This window comes from Phalaenopsis equestris, unplaced genomic scaffold, assembly GCF_001263595.1.
Source record: "Phalaenopsis equestris unplaced genomic scaffold, ASM126359v1 Scaffold000174, whole genome shotgun sequence".
Classification (NCBI taxonomy): Eukaryota; Viridiplantae; Streptophyta; class Magnoliopsida; order Asparagales; family Orchidaceae; genus Phalaenopsis; species Phalaenopsis equestris.
This window is the reverse complement of record NW_018164616.1, coordinates 1,083,720-1,099,164: the sequence shown is the minus strand read 5'-3', so window position 1 is coordinate 1,099,164 and position 15,445 is coordinate 1,083,720. Positions and strand designations below refer to the sequence as shown.

The 15,445-nt window shown below is 37.5% G+C and overlaps 2 protein-coding genes and 1 pseudogene across 3 annotated transcripts in view; 1 reads left to right on the top strand and 2 right to left on the bottom strand.

Annotated features, from left to right (window-relative positions):
* LOC110022228 (nuclear pore complex protein NUP155) overlaps nucleotides 1-14,244 on the top strand; it is a 32,307-nt gene extending 18,063 nt beyond the window's left edge. For both annotated transcript variants that reach the window (XM_020721059.1, XM_020721060.1), the window contains 3 exons: nucleotides 11,235-11,453; nucleotides 11,953-12,281; nucleotides 13,972-14,244. In XM_020721059.1, coding sequence (XP_020576718.1) covers nucleotides 11,235-11,453; nucleotides 11,953-12,281; nucleotides 13,972-14,089 — 666 coding nt within the window. In that variant the 3' untranslated portion in view covers nucleotides 14,090-14,244. The remainder of the gene's footprint in view (nucleotides 1-11,234; nucleotides 11,454-11,952; nucleotides 12,282-13,971) is intronic.
* Nucleotides 1-15,445, bottom strand: part of LOC110022230 (cytochrome P450 71A9-like) — a 100,792-nt gene that overhangs the window by 49,274 nt on the left and 36,073 nt on the right. The gene's annotated exons all lie outside the window — the stretch shown is intronic.
* LOC110022232 lies at nucleotides 2,753-4,279 on the bottom strand (annotated as a pseudogene).

The window sequence follows — 15,445 nt, the reverse complement described above, 5'->3', positions numbered from 1 at the left end:
ATATTGAGAAGCGACGAAATCATTCTTATTCCCAACAAAGGTAAATAGACCACTGAAGTTAGTGGTTCAGAAGTACATATATTATTGTATGGAGCAATAAACATTCAGTTTTATTAATGCAAGAACTAGACAACAATAGAAGGAGACATTGTTTCTTTCAATCCCCTCTCTCATTCTTTAGCTTTGAGATTCCCTTGGGTCCCTTGTTTGTATAAAAACTCTCATCTCTAGGTACGAACCCTTCAAATCTTAATTGATCTTTATTCTCTCTGAATCCATCTACGATGTCCTTTTATATAGACAATGAATGTTGGTTATAATTGGTACATAGGAAATATAGACTATTTTTTGTGGCGACGGTAGTAAGTGCGGCTTTGATTTTATGTATTGCCGATAATAATAAGGCATTATAATTGTTTAACAATAATCTTTTTAGTATTGATGTCGATTCGTTCTTGGGAATTTTTGGCATTCTTTTTCTCAACATCAACTTCATAGATTTCTTACACCTTTCATTTTGGTGACACCATTCTAGGGTATCTAAAAGTTTTATGAGGATCGAAATAAATTTTGAGGATGGTTGTCCAAGTGTTTGGAGGCCAAATATGAGGAAGAGCGACAAGGATTGGGGGCGAAAAAAATGGGTTTTGGCTATTGAATGCTAGTATGTGGCCGGTGGCTAGTGCTGCGATGTATTAATATTGGAAGGTTGTACATCCTATTCTCTTATAACTATTTGAATAGGAGAAATTTAGGAAAAAATCAATCTTTATTGTTGTAAAGTCCAAGGAAAATTCATAATCAAGTTCTAAGCGACATATTTGTGCTAATATATAAATTAAACCCTAATTTTAATATTAAATAAAACAAATAAAGGCCCAATTAGTTCCATCCAGTCCTTGGAAGACATTATGAGTGACTCGGCTATGAAACACCGAACCATGGCCTTGTTCGGCCCTTTACACACATGTCTGAGATTGACTCGTGATACCCCCATCATTTTCCTAGGATTGAGTGGCTTCATCTTCTCTATTAGAAAAATCTTGCTCCTCATAGTATGTTAACAGATCCATGTCATTGAAGGTAGCATAAATATTATATTCCGACAACAAATCAATTTGCCATGCAGTCAGTCATCAATCATTTTAAAGCCTGCATTAGAGTTTTATGCCTTTCGTTTGAGTAGATTTAAAACCGAATACATAGAATGTAATTTTATTAGTAGTAGATCTAGTGGCAATATGTGATCAGATTATTAAAAAGAGTGAACGTCTTAGATATTTTTGGTCTATTGTTCAAAGTGATTGTGATATAGATGAGGTGTTATTAGTAGAATTCAAGTTGGATGGTTAAAGTGAAGGAATGCATTGGGCCTATTGTGTGATAGAAAGTACCACTTAAACTTGATGCGTGGGGCTCTTTGAGGGATGAATTGACTGGAAATAGAGGACCGTTTCATCCTAGTAGCGTATGGTCCGACCGACTCCTATTTGGGGGCTAGGGTTGCCGCCCAAGGGGAGGGGCCTTGCCCTGCTAGCTATCTATTATATGCATTCATTATTTTCTATTTTAAGTTTAGTTTTTGCAGTGTTTTCTATTAGGACATTTGGGACAACCCTATTTTCCCTTCTAGGGCTCAATCTGACAGCGAGAAGGTGCTCCAGTTGTAAATTATTCCGAGTTGGTGTGTATCTTTCCCTTTTATGTTTGCAACTGCTACTTTGACATGCCATTTGTTGCCTTTCCGCCCTCCTTCCCAGCTTTTCCTGTCGTAACCTACCCACATCAGCGCAACCCTCGTCCTGTCACCCTGTTACCCTGTCACCCTCCCTATCGCTGCCTCCACACATTAGCTCAGTCTCCATCTTGTCACCCTTCCCCTGTAGCCCTCCCTACCACTGTCTCCACACAACCGGTCCCCATCCTGCCAGCCTTCCGTTACGGTCCTCCCTGTCGTAATCTCCACACAGTAGCCCACCCCTCATCGCGTCAGCCTTTTCCTTACATCCCTCCTTGCTGGAGCCTCCCATAGCATACCTCACCACATTGACCCCACCTTTTTAACCACCTGACTATCACCACATTATCACATCCAGCCTTTTCTCTCCCTCAACTACCCAACTTCACTCCCTCAACATGCAGTTCGCCACCGTTGTCCTATCTCTGAGGGTGTCTTATATTTGTGTTGTTAATTTTTGTAGGTTTTGAGAATTTAGTGGAATACTTTATTGACACGAAAGTGGGGTATAAATACAACTTAAATGAATTCTAAAATAGGAAATATGTAACACATATAACTCCAAGATTACAATTAATAAATTCTTAATAATTTCCCAGAGATAAACAGAAAGACATTAAACCTATATCTCCAAGATTATAATTAATCAATTCTTAATAACTTCCAAGAGATAAAAGGAAAGACATAAAATAAGAAATAACAGGAAATGGAATAAATCAATACTAATAACTTTTAACACTCCCCCTCAAGTTGAAACATAGTTAATCATATTCAACTTAGATTTGAAATCATCAAACAATGAGCGGGGAAGATACTGTGTGGGTAGAACATGAAGTCTTTATACCCAAGAGCATTTAGGGATACTTCTAGTTGACCGCAATTGTCTTTGACGACAGTTCTTGAAGTTTTTGTATGTAGGTGGAAGGCTGCTCTAGGTAATTTTGTAGGTAAGTTTGTTGATTGTAGACAACATATAGGGAAATATATGGAAAGAAACAGAGCATGACCTGCAAGGAAAATGTTTCATAGGACGGCTCGTTGCACCAAAAAGCTCCAGAGGAGCGCCCGTTGTAGAAAAAAAGCTCCAAAAGAGGACCCGCTGTAGGAAAAAAGCTCTATAGGAGGACCCATTGTAGGAAAAAAGATCTAAAGGAGGGCTTGTTGTAGGAAAAAAGCTCTGGAAGAGGCTCACTATAGGTAAAAGCTCTGGAGGAGGGCTAGCTACAGGGGAAAAACTCCGTAGGAGGGCTTACTACAAAGAAAAAACTCTAGAGGGTTTGCTGCAGGAAAAAAATTTAGAGGGTCTATTGTTGGAAAAAATTTCAGAAAAGGGCCTGTTGCTGGAATAAGAGGGCCAATTGAAGGAAAAAAGCTTCGGAGGAGGGTCTGCTGCCGAGAAAAGCTCTAGAGGGTCAGCTGCAGGAAAAAGTTCTGAAGAAGGGTCTGCTGCATGAAAAAGCTTTGGAGGAGGGCCAACTATAGGAAAAACTCGGGAGGGTCAGCTGTAAGGAAAAAAAAAAACTACGGTGGCAAAGGAGAATAGAGGAAGGTGTCATCAATGTCATTTCTTGAAAAAAAAAGAAAGAAAATAAAAAGAAAAAAAAAATCATTCTCCCCGAATGACAATCCTTGACGGACATGAGATCTCGATGGGCCGAAGGAGAACTGACTAGAACCCAAACAACTTATTCCATCTGACTCTCAATAGAGTCTAGCGACTCATGAAAGGTTTGAGTAGGGGTTGGTTGAATTGTTGTGGATTTCGTAATCATTGCGAGAACTTTAGCTATGGAAAATTTGGTTGAAGAGTTATTTGCCGGCTTTTCGTAGAGTTTGTGGTGTTTAAGTTGTCAGGTATATGGAGGGATTGATGTTGGTGTCGAACCTCCAGTGAAATCAAGAACAATGCAGACAGAGGCTGAAAGGTGGTGAAATGAGCCATGCCAAAGGAGAGGATCGAACGTCGAGGCGTGGAAGTAGTGGATCACTGTGTCTGACAAAGAGGGACACAAATACTGCGAGCAAGCGAAATATCCTTCGGCATAATAATAATCCTATTCACATTGATGGCACAAAGATTTTTGTCTGCAAAGAGACAGACAAGGTTAGTCTCCACAGCCTCCTGAAGGACATCAACAACAGAACTCTGGAGTCGGAGATCTGTCTTGAAATCCTACGCAATTTCATGGACCAGACATCGGAAGGGAAGCTTACATATGAGGAGCTCTGGGCTCTTCTGAGACTTTTTGATCTCCCTCAGCGCAACTGTTCTAGGATGGAAATGATGGGGTTTCTTCACGCCACCAGTCACAAGAGCTGAATTCCTAGCTGTCTTGGCTGCCATCTACTTCCTTAGGGCATTGCTGTTGGTGTACTTGCAAGCAGTTTGCTTTGTCCTCACCATCAAGATGGTTTGGGCTTTTTTCTGGTCTTTGCAGAAAAACAAGGATCGACAACCGCAGCTTGTTGCCACAACTTCTCCGTTGAAAGGCTGTCTGGATAGGTTGCAGATAGGGATGCTAGATCCTACAGGGAGACATGATAGGAGGGCTTGTAAGGAGATCCGACTGCATGCAGTTTATTCGGTTGTTGCCATGGTCTAGGAGAAGAACTGCCTAGTGAAAAGAAGGCTCGACAGAGGTTCGTTGAGTGTTGTTGAGGCAAGGAGAAGATGTCTAACAGGAAGACTATCCGCTGCAAGAAAGAGCTGAGGAATGACCTTCAAAAAGAGTTTCGGTTGCCTGCGGGGAATAATTCTGGGTTGTCGTAGAATTCTTGCAGAAGGAATATCTCTTGTGGAAAGAAGAAATCCCGATGGCAGTTGACTGCATAGAAATTGCAGTGTAGAGAAATTTTTGTCAAAGGCTGCAGTGAGAACTCTGACGGCTAGAGATTTCAAGGAGGGAGAGAGTTTTGATGGTTACGGACCTGGAGGGAGAGAGTTCTGATGGCTGCGGATCTGGAGGGAGAGAGTTTTGATGGTTACGAACCTGCAGGGAGAGAGTACCGTCGACTAGACACATATATGAGAGAGTTTCAGCGGCTAGGGCCTACTGGGAGAGGAGTTCCGACGGCTAGGGAATAGGATGTTTCCGGTGGTAGGAGATCTCCACCAACGACTCAAGAGTTTGTTTCAAGGCTCAGATACCATGTAGGTTTTGAGAATTTAGTGAAATACTTTATTAATACGAAATGGTGGTATAAATGTAACATACATAAATCCTAAAATAGGAAAGACATCACTTATGTCTCCAGGATTATAATTAATCAATTCCTAATAACTACCCTGAGATTAAAGGAAAAGGCATAACACATATATCCAAGATTATAATTAATCCATTCCAAATTACTATTCTGAGATTAAAAGAAAGACATAAAATAAAAAATAATAGGAACAAGAATAAATCAATACTAATTACTTCTAACAATTTTCTATTGTCAAGTGTCGTTTGTAACTCATTGGAATTTCAACAATAGTATTACATTTCTATTTTTGTTCTGGTTAACTCCGATATCAAATGGTATCAGAGCTAGACTAACCCTAGTCATTTTCTAGGGTTTCTTAGCATCTGCTCTTACCCAAGTCACCTCCACCAAAAAAAAGTTATTTCCTATTTCTAAACCATAACAAAAATTTGACCTAATCCTAATTCCCATTGTTCCCTAAATCAATTTTTATGATCTCTTTCACCTCCCAACCGTAAACCCTTGCCATGCCATCAATGATATTCATGTCTGAGTCAGAGATACGGTTAGAGATCAGACAACTTCAATGGAGTTTTACAAACATCGAGGATGAAACCTAGATAAAAATTATCCTCGATCGCGACAGAGAAAGTCGATGGGGGTGAAAAAGACGAGAATGTCAACCCCTTTCATAGGGAGGATTTTAGTGATGAAGAATAAAAATTACGACACTTTGAAATTGAATATAAGAAGTGGCCAAGGGAAGAGACAATGTATGGAGGATACAGAGACTTCAAAATTAAGGTGGATCTACTAGAATTCGATAGAGGTATGAATTCTGACGATTTCATCGAATAATTGCAGTAAGTTGAAAGAATCTTTGAGTACATAAATGTGCCAGAAGATAAAATGGCAAAATTAGCTACCATCAAGTTGAAGAAGAGAGCCTCCCTGTGGTGTGAAAACTTCCAGAGGCAGATAAAGAGAGAGGAAAGTGACAAGATTACCAGTGGGAGAAGATGAGGAAGGAGATGTAGAGAAAATACCTATTTCCTCATTACTGTCAGGTTATATTTCTGCATACAATAGAGAAACCTATCAGTGGTGTTCACGACGCAGTTTGACCAGTTGCGGATGAAGTGAGAGTTGATCAATCCAGAGGAATATTCCATATCTCGATATTTGGGGGGTTTCAAACCCATTATCAACAATGTCGTGGAGTTGTAGCCTTATTGGTCATTGAGAGATATCCAAATTTTTGTCCTCAAGGTGGATAGATAACAAAAATTGGCAACCACTGCCATTTTGATAGCCACCCACAGTTGGAGACATCAGCAGGAGCATGCCTCAATGAGTTGAGAAAAGTGGTCAAAACCATCCCGAGTGAGAAGAAGCCCGAGAACAGCAGCACGCCTACGACAATCCCCTCCAGAAAATGCTTAAGATGCCATGGATTTTGCCACATTGCCTCCAGCTGCCCGACGAGTTGAGTTGTGTCTTTCACTGTACAGGGTGCAATGGAGGAGGTTAGTGACGAGGAGGTTGCTGAATAACAAGGTAAGGTGTATCTTCTTCTATTGGATGAAAGCAAATGCTTGTGGTTCGACATGTCCTACAATTTGATGATAAGGGAGTAACAAGGACGCGTTGAGTACACAGATAGTATGAAAATTTGACGTTGTGGCTGAGAGGCATTCCCTGACGCTGCTGAAGAAGGAAAACAGGGTCAGCATTGACAGACGACATAAGTGCCCGCTGGAGTTCTCGATTGGAAGCTAGCTTCAGGATTAGGTGTGGTTCGACGTGATACCCATGTATGCTTGCTATATGTTGTGGAGACCATGACAGTTCGACCGTAGGAGTTAGCATGACTGGTTCGGGAACACCTACTCCTTTATTAAGGATGGTAAGCTCGTTGTCTTTCTACCTTCTGCGGAGTTTGAGTTCACAATTGCTCTCACCAACAGAGCTGCGTCGGTGGGATCAATTTTGGCGACGATAGAGGATCAGACTGAGACGTTGATTCTAGGCACGGGATTTGCACGACAAGGATCGGGCAACACAGTCCATATCTTACCCACCATAGACAGTATCGTTCAGGGAGGCTTAGGTTACCCCAACTTCATATCAGGTTGAGTTGACCTTGAATTACTTTGAGAGATAGTGCAGCCGACAGTGGGATTTAGGTGTTGCAAGTAAGGTTCTAAACGAGCTGAGCTTGAGCGAGCTCAGGCTTGGCTCGTGTTCGCCTCGTTCGAAATTGGCTCGTGAACAGTGTGTTCGTGTTCGACTAGATTTAAATATTTGTGTTCGTGTTCGTGTTCGGCTCAAAATTGACTCGTTAAAATTAAATTGAAAAAAATAGATGTAAAATGTTGGATTCGAACCTGGATCAAATATATACAAAATAAAGGATTAACCACATTATCACATGAGATGTTATGATTTAAATTTAGATATAAATATATAAAATATATTATTATACAAATAAGTAATATATGATTATATAAATAATTTTTTTATTTCGAGTTAAAACAAGCCAAACACGAGCGAACAAAGAACTGTTCGTGTTCGCCTCGTTTATAATTCGATCTTTAAAAACTTGTTTGTGTTCGACTCGTTTACTTAACGAACGAGCCGAACACAAGCTGTTCGCGAACAACGAGCTTTTTTGACAGCCCTAGCTGCAAGGACGACTGACTAAGAACTAGAAGCTTCAATGAATCAAATCGAAGCTTCCTCAATTCTGGGAGACTGACGCAGGGCTTCTCGAGGGGCTGAACCAACTGGAAACATATGATCGATTTAGCCAAGAGGGGCGGATGGCCGACTCCTATTTGGGGGCTAGGATTGCCACTCAAGGGGAGGGGCTTTCCCCTTCTAGTTATCTATTATATATTCATTATTTTCTATTTTAGGCTTAGTTTTTGTCGTCGTCCCCATTTTCCCCTCTTGGGTTATATCTGACATCATTTAGGTGTTCCAGTTGTAACTTGTTTGGAGTTGGTGCATATCTTTTACTTTTTTGCTTGTTGCCACTACGTTGGAATCCCTTCGATTGCCTTTCTGCCCTCCCTTCTTCTCAGCCCTCGTTCTGTAAGCCTTTCTGTGGTAGCCTCGACACAGTGGCCTAGTCCTCATCCCGTCAGCCCTCCCTGTCGTTGCCTCCACATACCAGAGCAACTCTCCCATCTTCTCAGCCTTCCCCTGCAACCCTCCTTGCCACAGTATCCACATAGTAGCCCACGTCTCATCGTTTCATCCTTTCTTCTACAGCCTTCTTTGATGGAGCCTACCCACAACATCCCGCACAACGTCGTTCCCACCTACCGTTCAGCCACCTGACTATCACCCTGCTTCTGCATCTAGCCTTTTCCTTCCACTCAGCTACCAAACTCCACTTCCTCGACCCGTAGCCTGCCAAAATCTTTCTTGTCCAAAGGACGTTTTTTGTATGCGTTGTTAATTTTCTATTGTTAAGAGAAGTTTGTTGCTCGTTGGAATTTCAACAATATTATTACATTTCTATTGTAGCTTGGGTTAACTCTGGTATCAAGACTTAAAAAGAAAATTTTATAAGATTATGGTGAGACCTGCATTGCTTTATGGCGTAGAAATTTGGCCTATAAAAAGAAAAATAAAAATAAGTTAAATTTGCTGTGATGAGATTGCTTAGGTGGATGAGTGGCTTGACTCTTAGAGGGAAAATGCGAAACGAATGTATATGTGAAAGAGTTTGTGCAGCTCCAGTGGCAGACAAGATTAGAGATAGTCGTCTTAGATGGTTTTGGCACATTAAGCATTGACTTCCTAATAATTCAGTTAGGAGAGTAGATGTTTTAGATTTGACTTATGTTAAGGAGGGAAGAGGTAGATCTTTAAAAACTTGGGCATATTGTATAAAGACGATCTTAATTTTTTAGAACTAAAATAAAATATCACACTTAATGGGACACAATGGAGAAAAAATATTAATGTAGCTTACTCCAGTTGGTGGGATAAAGGCTTGTTGTTGTTGTCATTGTCATTGATCATCTTAACAATTAATGGACTGTCAGCTCTAGGTTTGAGTTTACTAATTGAAACTTCAGGAAACCTTCCTTTTACTCTTTTACTCACAAAATCTCCTTCTTTGAAAATCATGTCCTTCTTGGAATTATTATTTTATTTTTGATACTTAGGTTTATGTCTGAGAATTTTTTAACTTGCTCATTTAGGGTCTGAATTTGTTTGGCACATATCAATACTAAAGGAAATATCGGTATTAGCTCTAATAATGTGAGGGTGTTCCACACAGATACAATCTTAATGGGGTTATGACATGTGAATTGATTAGTGGATTTGTTGCAAGTGAATTCAACCTTTTAAAGAGTCAAGCCCTTTTAGATATTTTTGCACAAAAAGCACCTGAGGAGATTTCCAAATTGCTATTCACTGTATTTGTTTGTACATTTGTCTGAGGGTGCATTGTTGAATTAAACTAGAATTTTGTACTTAGCTTATAGCTCATAAGGTTCTCCAAAAGAGATTTAAAAACTTCTCATCATTTTTTGAAGTGATGGTCCTAAGTACACCATGAAGGCAAACTATTTTCTTGAAATATAAAATTTCAATGTGTGAAGCGTCAATCGTCATGTAGCAAGATACAAAGCATATCATGTTGGAAAAATAGTCTACTACTATCCCAACCAAATCCTTACTTTGTTGTGTTTGGGGCAAACCCATCATAAAGTTTGCAATTACATCTATCCAAGGTAACTCTAAGTTGCAGAGTGTAAAAACAAATAATTTGCCTTTTGATCTTAGCTAAATGATATATCTTACATTGTTGAACTTATCTCTCCACATCTCGTATCAATCCCGACCAATATAGTTATTTCACCAAGGAAAGCATTGCTATTACTAAAATGTTGTGTCATATCTCTCCACAAGTGGAGCATGATGCGATCATCTTTATTGGTATATTATTGGAGCCTTGGCTATATGAAACCAAGCATATTATCATTGAGGGCGATAACAACACTATCATATAATACTTCAAGAAGAGACTGGAGCAGCAGAACCATGAAATACAACTTGGTACTAAGCGCAATTTAGCTTTTTTGTTTGAATTTAAACAATCACTCTTTTTTTTTTGTTTATGGGGAATGCCACAAAGCAACCCATTTTTGTGAAAGGTTGGCTTTGGATAGGTCTTTGTTTTAGGATGCCCACACTTGTGACCCTGATTTTTTGAGTGTGCTTGAGGATGACATCATTCACACTGCATCTTTTGTATAGCGTTTATAGCTTTCTTTTTTACATCTTGATTTTTATTGATACAAAATGCAAACCCTTCATGGAAAATGTTTTCCTAGAGCGAACTCCTAGAAATTTATAGTAGTGATCAATAATTGGCGGCTACTCAACACATAGACTAACTTGTTTTGTTTCCTAGCTTATGCTTGAGCACAAAATGAAATGAGAAAGAAATACGACTATGGAGGCATGCCTACTTGCACAAGGCTTCAACTTTATATTGGTTGATAAAGCTAATTCTATCTGCTCAGCATGTATGAAAAGTGCGTTTTTCCCAATCAACGTGCTGGCATTATTAAATTGCAAGCATTTAGAGCCGGTTGTGATAACTTTTATTTTTTTTATTTTCTATTTGGTCTTTTATTTTAATTTTAATTCATGTTTTGATTTGAAGTCGTCTATTTGATTAATGGGTAATTTTTTTTAAAAATAATCAAAATATCTAAAAAACATTTTAATTTATTTTTAAAACAATAAAATAAAAATATGTAAAAAACACAGTAAATAAATATACGTAAAAAGAAAAAAGAAAAATAAAAAGAAAAAGAAAAAGGAAAACAATAATAATAAACAAAATTGAATTCAAACAAGCCCTTAGCGGTTCATACCCTTGGATTTTTTAATTAGTTTTTTCTTTCTCTGTGTTGGCTAGTTGGTGGAAAAGTTGTACATCCGACCTTATTTTTGCTGTTACATTTTCGCCCTGTAAAGTTTGGTTTTTCCTTGTCTCCTGATTTGTATGGCATGTGCTCATACTCTCTTTGGTTAAGGAATAAAAGCTGATGATAGAAGAGTATTTCTTCGTCATGCTAGTATATGTTAGTTGCCATACCATGATCACCACTTTTCTGTATTTGAATTTTTAGGTTAGGTCAACTTAGCTTTTTTCTTTCAACTTGTGTTCCAGTTACAGACTAAAATACTTCATTAGTGTCTTCTGTATAATTTTTTATTAGTTTCTTTCCAGCTTTCGTAGTAACTTTAAATACTAACAGTAACTTTTGTTTTCTAGTTATGCCTGGAAATGCTTAATTTTGCAAACTATTCTGGAGATGCGGACAGTAAAATTGTTAGAGAAACATGGGCTAGACTCATTGATCAGGCCCTATCAACAGGTGGCATTGCTGAAGCATGTAACGTACTGAAGAGGGTGGGATCAAACCTTTATTCCGTGGATGGATCCTTCATACCCTTGGACACATTATGCCTTCACCTTGAGAAGGCTGCTCTGGTAAGACTTGCCTAGATATCCTTGTCACAACTCTCCTTTTCCCTTCAGTATTCACTTTGCTCATTGTTTTATATATATATATATATATTTTAAATTTTATGCAAGTAAAAACCAGCTAACTTTTCATTTTGTTTCTTCCGTTGTGATAGCATTCATTATTAAAATGGAAAATATACATACGTAGCTCATAGTTATTTATTTACATCTCACATCTGAACTATCATTCTTACATACATAGTGGTTTTATGCTTTAAACCTATAAATAAAAATGTGTATTCAACTTAAAAAAAAGGTGATTATAGTGCTATTTTCGGTGTGATATTAAAGATTTGAGTGCTATGTAAATATGAAAGTTTAGGTGGGAGATATGTAAGTATGTAAAAATTATGTCATATGTATGTAAACGCCCCTGTTAAAATAGCTGTAGAGTTCACATGTTAGCTAGAATTTTATACTGTTTCCTCTCTTGACGTGGCATCTAAAACTGAAAATTCTGCAGGAACGTTTGTCTTCAGGCATTGAAGTAGTTGGAGACGAAGAAATTGCAAGAAGTCTTCTTGCTGCCTGTCGGGGCAGACCGGAACTAGTGCTGTCTGTTTATGATCAGTTGTTATCAAATGGAGCTATTGTGCCTTTGCAAGCTCTGAGGCTTCGGCTTCTGAAGTCAGTTCTCGTGGTTCTTCGTGAGTGGGTTATGTTGGTTCTTGCTGATAAGCTCGGCACTACAACAACTGGAGCTTCCTTTATGTTTGGCAGAACTTCAGCACTGGAGCAGACAGCAGTAATGCAAAGAGGAATCCGGGATAAAATAGCTAGTGCTACAAACAGGTTTGTACCATCGTACTATCTCTGTATGAATATGATTTAATGGTTTCCTTAGGAAAAATTTTTTAGTGTTATTTTTTGAAGAATTAAATTATTTCCTACTAATGAACTTAAGCCGAATATCTGTTTTTGTTAATAATAGAAATTATAGTGTGCCATCTGAGTTTTGAATATATTCCAAATAGTTTTTGAGCCTGATATCTATTTAATCCAAAATTACAAGAAGCTTTAGGCTCATGGGATTAAGCTTTGTTTGAAGCATGAATGTGATGAGTGGTTGAATATTCCATATAAATTTGATATAGTTAGACTTCAAAAATTATAATGCATGTAGTCATCTAAAATATGTCTAAAAAGGCTTAAATTTTGTTTGATTCATTTTCATTGTAGCTTGGATCGGCTTCTTGTGATTGGCCTATTGGAAATTGTGCTTTTGCTTGTTGATTTGGAGCAAATCTTTTGCGTATTTTTTTCTTGATAGTTAGTATCCATGTAGTCATCTAAATTATCTAATGCTAGTTATTCATGCATCCTCTAAGGGAGACTTGTCTTTACATCTGATGAAAAATATATGTTCTATGTTTTAAAGTGTTCATATGAATAAATAATTCTATCAATATCTAGTGAAATGAGTAAAGTGCCAAAATAGTATGTTGAATATTTTATATTGAATCATTTTATTAGTCCCAGACTTTATAAAAGTCTCACATTAGTCTTGGACTCTCATAATTGGGGCTAAAATCGTCCTTCCCTGGGCATATTTTGGCTCATATTTTAAAAATATGTGACTAAATTGACACTTGTGAAATCTGGGACTAAAATGAACCCCTATAAAGGGTCGGGATCATTTTAACTCTTTCATCCTACTGGAACTAGAACGACGGACTTGGTAGAATTAGCAATTGTAGGAGAAATTTCTGTGTTACAAGAATTTACATGCAATTATTGTGGTACCTAAGGCATTTCAATAAAATCACCTTAATGAAGGAAACAAAACCAAACAAATATTACAATACTTTGATCTTCCTTCTAACTTATTGAAGGATGTACTAAATTTGCTTTTGGTTGGTTTTCAATGAGTTTATCATGATTTGTTATTTTAGTTGCCTTTAATTAAAAACTATTTTTTTTTTTCCTTGTGGAGACTTAAATTTTCATAGATTCTTGTTGGATAAATTCTCCTAAATGCCACTTGTGCTTTGGTTATGTTTGCTTTTATCCCTATTTGTAGGTTAGTTGTACTCTTCTTCCATTTTTCTTATATAAATTCAATGTGGCATTTACATACGTACCATCCAATTCCTAAGCATTTTCATATCTAATCCCTAAACATTTTTCTTTTTTTTAACATTATACCACCCAAATTTTTTATATCGCAAAATGTGAAATACACCATTTCATGCATAGGTAAGATAACATATATGTATAAATTGAAGTTTAGTGTTAGGTATGCAAATGCACGGGAATTGAGTAGCGTGCATGTACATCTTCCTAATCTAATTTTTACATTTTGTGAGTTGACTAATAAGAATAAGGATTCATGTGTAGCCTTGTATAATGCATCACATGTTTTCTAGTGTGGCATATTAAGCCAGCCCACACCAAATTGTTGCGATAAGACTAACCATGATGATGATGATACGATGTTCTCTCGTGTACGAGCTTCAATAACAAATTATTTCGCTGCTAACAGGTATATGACTGAAGTGCGGCGGTTGGCTCTGCCGCAAAGCCAGATCGAGCCAATTTATCAAGGCTTCAAAGACCTTGAGGAGAAGCTTTTGTCGCCATCCTCCTTTCAGCAGTACTAATCCCTCAGTTCTTGTAAGCTTTCTTTAGGTTCCATAGTATTCATGGCAGAAATACTTTGATTTTGTTCTCATTTATGTTGTTTCTCTCTACAATAAGAATTTTTGGTGTCTGTAGTTGGATTCAGCTTATAGTTTAGTGTTCTGATGGTTACTCATGGTAGGCTTGATTATGAATTCTTTGGCTTTTAAAGAAGTATTTGAATCTTTTCCTTTTACAAATAGAGTTCCATTTTACGGAAAAATATTATATTCGGACTCTGAACATTGTTCTACGTGCGGACTCCGAGTAATATACCGCCATATGTGTTATATCGGGCCCGCCTAAAAAAATATTAAAGTAGAACCGCAGACTCCACAATAGCTCCGAAATAACCTCCGCAATTCCACTTCAATAACTCTGAAATAACACCGCAGATGTTATTTTAAGGTTATTAAAGAGAAAATCGTACATTTCACTTCAATAACCCAAAAATAACATTCGCGGTGTTATTTCAGGGTTATTGAAGTGGAACCGCGGAGTTTATTTCAGTGTTATTTCTGGGTTATTGAGGTGTAATATATTAGTTTTTCTTTAATGACCCCAAAATAATCCCGAAATAACCTCCGTGATACAGCAAACGTGACGGCATATTATTGTAGTCCGCACATAGAGCTACTTTATAGAGTATTATTGATTTTATTTTGGAGCTTGGACATGCCTGCCACCCAATCCTTATGTATTTATGTATCTAGCATTTTAACCTTTTTTTTTTTTTCATTGTTACCAGCCAAAACTTTCATATCAGATAAAGAATATCACTATTTTGACTTTTAAAAAGTGAAGTACTCCACCTTGTTCATGCTGATGTATGGTGGCATATTTGTAAAGATTGAAATTTAGGTGTTAGATATCTAAATGCATTGGAATTGAGTGGTACTTGTGTAAATATTCCTTTTTTTTTTCTTTTTTTGAAATGCTGCATAAAGAGAAAAAACTTCAAGTTTGTGCTGCATATTTTTCGTGATTCTGATTTTATACTTGTGCAAGTCTCTTGGAATTTCTTTGAGATTCAGCAATGTTTATATACATTTTTCCGCCTATTTATCATCTATGTTCATTGAGGCTAATTATAAGAATAACAGTTATGATACACACTGGCCAACTAAACTAGCTATTTACAAATCAACCACCCTCTTTCATCTATATTTCAATTTCTCAATATAATATCAAAATTCATGGTAAGACCCAGACTCATATTTTTCTTTTTTATTAAATTCTCAATAATTTGATGGCGGCACGTGAAAATTCATCGGTTCGATAGGTATTTTATTAATATTAATGTTTCTGGTGTTTGAAGATATATATATATATATATA